At 44.8% G+C, this 6,262-nt stretch overlaps 1 protein-coding gene across 1 annotated transcript in view; it reads right to left on the reverse strand.

Moving 5' to 3' along the window:
• The window catches only part of LOC103915552 (ATP-binding cassette sub-family G member 2-like), an 18,383-nt gene that overhangs the window by 1,915 nt on the left and 10,206 nt on the right, over positions 1–6,262 (reverse strand). Inside the window, exons 9-14 of the mRNA XM_009322392.1 lie at positions 5,888–6,153; positions 5,250–5,332; positions 4,778–4,867; positions 3,317–3,441; positions 2,800–2,954; positions 1,251–1,340 (exon numbers count right to left, since the gene is read on the reverse strand). Of these exons, the coding sequence (XP_009320667.1) occupies positions 1,251–1,340; positions 2,800–2,954; positions 3,317–3,441; positions 4,778–4,867; positions 5,250–5,332; positions 5,888–6,153 (809 nt within the window). The remainder of the gene's footprint in view (positions 1–1,250; positions 1,341–2,799; positions 2,955–3,316; positions 3,442–4,777; positions 4,868–5,249; positions 5,333–5,887; positions 6,154–6,262) is intronic.

A 6,262-nucleotide genomic window follows, 5' to 3' on the forward strand; every position in this document is an offset into this window, starting at 1 on the left:
AGAGGCAGACGTGAGATTTTCACAGAGTTAGTGATTTGGGGTGCTAAAAACTGAAACACCTCAAAGGAACTTGATTATTAGAAGACACGTATCGCCATTCTTGGAATCGTATGTTTATATTCCTTTTTATTTTGAAGCTCTTAATCACTGCCTTTCTGAGGAACTGCTCCAAGTGCTACATGCAGGATGGTTTGGTGTCCGAGTCTTTGGCTTCAAAGTTACATTTCAGTGGTTTAGCCATGGGTTTCTGTCTTGCCAGCTACAAGTTCCTGTTCATCCACTTTCATCTGGGTCAATCTACTGACCCAGAAAACCATGTGACGCATGGACGCTGGTGCATGCAGATGCCCCAGCACCAGCACACTGAAGCAGATGGCACAGTCAGGCAAGGCAAGAGGAGAAGGGTTCCCCTGCACTGGCATCCTGGGCTAACCGCAATCTCAGGGGACACTTCGACGTTCAGCCACACTGATAAAAATACCTCAGTGATACCCAAACAGGGGAGGTCTCACACATCTGCCCCCCTCCCTGATCCTACCTTTCTCTTCCACTGCTGGTCAACGTGGTCCTGCCCACACCACCCTGCGCCAGCTCTGGCATTCATTTCACCCATTTTTACTCAGCGGTAGGAAACTATTCCTCCCAAATAGGCTTGGCCAGGATGAAGACAGGAGGTGGAAGCACAACTCCCACCTGTGACCAGTGGGTGGCTATGTCTAGTTACTGTGTTTCAAGCACCTGCACCTTTAGCTTCCAGGTACTCCAGCTCCTTATTATTTAGAAATGGCAGCAAGTCATATTTCACTTCAGAGGAAGCCACACTGACGACTGGGACACTCGGGCATGATGGTAGATCTTTTAACCAGTTGGACAGTCATTAACCTCAGACTGGCCATGCAAACAGCAGTCTCTGGAGAGGCCATACAATATCTGACTTTATTCTAAACTATAGGGATCGACTATTGAGGCTAGGAATTAGTGCCTCACTGAACAGCTCTGTTGCTGTCCAAGCAGCACTAATTTTGTGGCACAAAGGATTCGTTCAGTCTCTGAGACGTCCACCTCTCACACACAGATTAACTTTTGCTTCCTTTTTGGGGTTGGCTGGTTTGTTCTTCTTTTACCACATTCATGCAAGGAAAGAAACCAAATCTGACTTTTAAAAGAACTTCATTTATACTCAAAATCTCTCCAGGAAGCAGCAGTGTGGCTACATTACTCACAGGAGACCGATGCTACTTTCTACTCACAGTGAGGCCGTATCGGGGGATGCTGAAGTACTTGAGCCAGTTCAGCCAGCCCATTACAGAAGGGAGGTTTACTAAGAGCCCTGAAAAGATCTGAAATAGAACAGAAGAGGCTAATGAGTCACAAACTCTGTTTACTGCAAACAATGCTACTCCTGCACAGATACTGCAGCTGCCCAGCAGCGGTGCGCTGGGATAGATGGACCTCCTACTGCTGTTATGCCTGTGCCTACAGGCCTGAGGTTCAAACCTTGCAGCAGTCCCAGCCAGCTGCCCCAACAGCACACCCAAGTACTCCAGTTGAACTGCTTGCAAAGAGGTCAGCAAGGTTTTCTACATCCACATGTGAGCTAAGAAGCATGCATGCTAACAAACTTCTTACTCTGGAGGACTGTGTCCTATGGCAGAGCTAGCCAGAGGCTAAAGAAGGATGACTGGGAGATGAGGAAGTGGAGAAACAAGAAGGAAACCATGGGGACTCTTAAGGGCTGTTACTGTTTCAGCTTTCTCCTCTGACCTACATCTTTTATCTGTGCTCTCTCCTGCCTGGAACAAGGTTTGCTCTTTTACTTCTTAGCACAATTGGACTTCATAGCTAAAAATGACGCTTCAGGCTGTGCTTCATCACAAGTGTTTTTGTGCTCACCCTGCTGTCTTTCAGGATGTGCATGTCCCATTCCTTATATGCTGTGACTTAACTCAATGTACATCAGCTGCATCAGCTGTCCTTCACTAGGCATGCACGTTTCTCATCCACAGCAAGCGTTTGAAGCGATACACTATCACTTAGCTTATTGCAAAAGCCAGTTAAGTTGCAAATCAAAGAATAAGGATGCGCTGTGGGCTCAGAATATGTACGCAGACAGCTACCAGGAATCACCTGACAGAAGGTACTTTTTACTCTAAGGTAACTTGATAGGCCTCACAGTCAAGAAGTTTCATCACTAACATTATCTCTCTGAAAAAGAATTCACATCCCTCATCTATGAGTAGTCAAAATTCCTTTCTCTCACTTGCTCTCTTACTTAGAAGTCCTTGAAGAAGAGTATTGCAGTAATTTCTGGAACCCAAGGGCAATACTGAATTAAATTAAAGAGAGGGTATGCTCCTGCTAATCCCACTGGGCAACAAAAATTAATGCAATAAAATCAATCAATCTAAAGTTTATTACAAGATTTTTTTCCTTTTAAATGATCTAGTCGATCACTTAGATTTCTAATACTGGAAATGTAAGATTTTTTTTTAAATCAATTTTTGTAAGGACAATTTAAAAAAAAAAAACCCAACACTTTCTTGGGGCACGCTGTTTGCAAAGCTCTGGTAGCATCACACCTACTGAATTGCACCTGAGCAATGATTTGACCCTTAGATTACAAGTTGGCAGAAGTACACCTTTGACTATAGTGACAATAAAATCACAGGCATGGGGCTGACATGCTACTGGACTGTGGATTCTCAGCCTGCTTAGGGCTGGCTCAACCCAGTCCTCTCAGCCTGTCTCAGCTGCTTCCTCACCTCCACTGAAGGAGCACACACACCCTTACATACTTACAAGCATCAGGACAAAACAAATAGTGATGAGCAGATTGGCCACAGCCACCACATCCATCCCAGCGCTGATAGCCAGAGACATGGCCGTGGCAGTGTAGGACACCAGTACCAGGGTCAGCATGAAGAAGAAGAACCGGCCTGCAACAGCTTGGTATCCTGTCAAAAAACAGAAAGGAAAGAGTCCAGTAAACAACCACATTATGAATCCCAGAGAGGTACCCTTGGACTCCTATACAAGACAGGGAAAGCAGGAAGAAAGACCAAGTTTGGAGTTGGCAGGAACTATGCATGCTCCAAAGGCCCAAAGAGCATTACAAAAAGATGTGGTCAAGCAGGTCCCTGTCTCAGGTTGCTGGTGTCTCTGCCCCTGCCCCAGAGTCCTCCGAAGTTATGATGCCAAGCACTTAAATCAGTTGAAGGTTCAACTAGTTTCACGTTATAGATATAGGAACTGTGGCTAAGTCAGAAATCAAATGTGTTGGAAGATGACAGGTTCAATGAAAGCATCAATTCTTTACCAATCATCCAGTAACTGATGCATGAGAATATGATGGCTGGAGCAGTTCTCATGGGCAGCAGATCTCCTATCATCAAGGCCAGGAAGTAGGCAGACACACGGTAATATCCACTGGTGTACTGATGGCTGCGAGGACAGGAAGGAGGGGAGTTGTACAGGTTTAGAGGTTATCTAGTAAGCAGGCTCAGCATGTGTGTCTGGTTTATCCTGATTCAGTTTCTGTTCTCTCTACCACTGACTCCTCTATGTGCAAGTTGCTTGTTTTCTCTGTGCTATCACTTCCCACTCTGTGAAGTAAGGGCTGATCTATCTCACAGGCCCTGCAGTCATACTGAGAGCCCTCCGAGGAAAGTGAATGAAAGGCTATGTGACTGCTAAGTAACATATTGGAGAAAAGCTGCTAAATCTCTTTTCAAAGAGAATGATCCTTAATACAAGAGCATGGGAAAGTATTAGACTGCTATTAACTGGAGGAACACTTCATCCACAGCTAACTCATCCAGCTGCTTCCAGGGGAGAAGGAATGATACCCAACAATGGGAAAACACCTTTAGGACATCAACTCACCTCTAGTTCACAGGGCAATTAAATGTCATTATGATGTTTTGCTGCTTAATGGAGCTCATGAAAAGATGCTTTAATTGGTAAGGTGCCAAAATTCCCATTGACACAGCCGGTAAGCTAAGCTGGTAAGCAGGGTAGACTGGCAAGAAATGTCAGCATGGGGGAGGTTTACTCCTGAGCAGCTGTTAGGGGCAATATTAAGGTGCTCTGAGCAACCTGTGGGTGGACATGTGTATTCCAGGCACAAATCTCCAATTTCTTCTTTTCTGCATAGGATCTGCCTCTTGCCCTTTCATCCCATGAGCAGGAGGCTATTCCAAACTACATTTTTAACATATATGTATATATACATATGTGTATATAATATATACACACATTTAGATACATATACACACATACAAACAGATATACATATATAGAGAGAGATATGCACTTGATTATTAGGGAGCTCTTGTAAGCCAGCCAGCAGGCCTCTTTATCTGAGCATCCCTTGCAAAGCTTTTCCAAGAAGTCTCCTTTCATCTTTGCACAGTCTTACCACTTCAGGGTCATTGCAAGACAGTGTTTCAACCCTGTCAGCAAGAGGGCAGGCAGGGTTCACAGTCTGCAGGATTCTCATGCAGACTTCAAAAACAGCTGTTACCAAAAGTGGGTAGGAAAAGCACTTCTTAATAAACTGTGACACAGCAGCAAGTAAAAGCATTTTATTTCTCGCCTCCTTCCCCCACCTCTTAGCATTTCAGCTCCCTGCTCTACAGACCAATTTAGCATTACTATCACAATCTGATGTTGCAAGGGAGCAATCAAGTCTTTGGTGGAAATCATTTTGTTTAGCCTGTAAGATACTCCCCCCACCTCACTCCAGGGTATGAGACAGTCTAAGTGCCTCACTACTTACACAAAAAGTTTCTTGTCTCTGATGAACAGCTCAATTGCAGAGACACTGGAAAAACACTGGTTTGTGGTGACAAAAAACAAGGATCCAACCCTAGAAGGCAAAACAGAACAGTCAAAAAGTGAGAAAACAGCCTAGATCAACACTGGCAGCCTCAGACATCGTCATACCATAAAGTCAGTGCTTTTCTGTCTCTGTCCACAGAATGGAGATATTTATTTGTGCTACTGCAGATCTTAGCTGTAAAACCAGGTTTATTCCTTTATCTTCCCTTTCACATGTCCTTTGTACACATGTGTGAGCCTGACAGAACTGCAGTCCCTTTAGGGCCTCTCTCAATACCATGCTGCAGTGCATTGAGGCTTGTTAACTCAACTCTCCTTTGTGGTCCAAGCAGATTCCAAGGCCTTCCCTGTGGCTGAAACCTGTCTGCTACAGATAGAAAAATGAGCAAAGCTGTGGCTTTCCAACTTACCGATTCTGAATGCCACTTCGATCCAATTTTACACCAAAAAAGATAGCACCCACAACCAAGGCTAGAATTACGGTCACTGCAATCTAGAAGTGGAAAGAAGAAAGGGAGAAGGGAGTCCTTCAGATAAGTAAACAGGGATGAACTTATTAAGAATTAAGCAGGGTTTAAGATTCACATCTACCTAAAACTTTGCTGTTGTGAGTCAATGTATACCTATGACACACACAATTAAAAGCCTTATGGCAAATTTTCCGAGTTTATCCTCTTCACTTTTCTCCTTCCTCTGATCTTCTTTGGCTGGGAAAGGCTAGTAGAAGCACACTTGAATAACCCAGCTTAAAATTTCTAATGAGGCACAAAATTAACGTCACCCTAGAAGCTCCCAATGTGAACCAGAGAATGCGGCATTTCCCCCCAACTCCCCAGTCTTCAGTGCAGTAGTCCCTGTGCTAAACTAAAATAGAGATTTTTTTCAAAGGCAACAAAGGTACCTGGGCATCTCACTCCACTTAAGTGGCAGTGGCACAAGACCTTCCTGTTTCCCTAGCTGCCTTTGAAAACAGAAGTCTGTCCTACAAACTGCAGGTTGTGGGACTGAGAGCAGAGAGGGTCTGAGACGTTTAGCAATTGTTACCTACTTGTGCAATGGAGGCCTGTGGGTTCCTGATGAGGTTTTTCAGGGAACGCTTGGACACCCAGTACAGCTGGGTGAGGAATCCATTTGCATAGGTAATCTCATGCCCCTGCTTGGATACTCTCTGCTTGCTTCCCCGTCCAAGCTCCACTTTCCCCAGTGCTTCCTTTGTGCTCTGATACAGGCTGGAGTTGAGATATTTCTGGTGCAGCACATCTACCACACTGCTGTCCACATTATCTTCTGCCACGCCATTTTCACTGCTCACCTCTGAGTGAGAAAGACAAGATATGGCTTGTGATTCCCCGTGAACCCTACCTTCAGACGTGGCCCATCAACATGCTCAGCCACTTTGGAGGCTGAATAAAAAAAAGCAGGA

This window comes from Pygoscelis adeliae, unplaced genomic scaffold (assembly GCF_000699105.1).
Source record: "Pygoscelis adeliae isolate BGI_AS28 unplaced genomic scaffold, ASM69910v1 Scaffold244, whole genome shotgun sequence".
NCBI lineage: Eukaryota > Metazoa > Chordata > Aves > Sphenisciformes > Spheniscidae > Pygoscelis > Pygoscelis adeliae.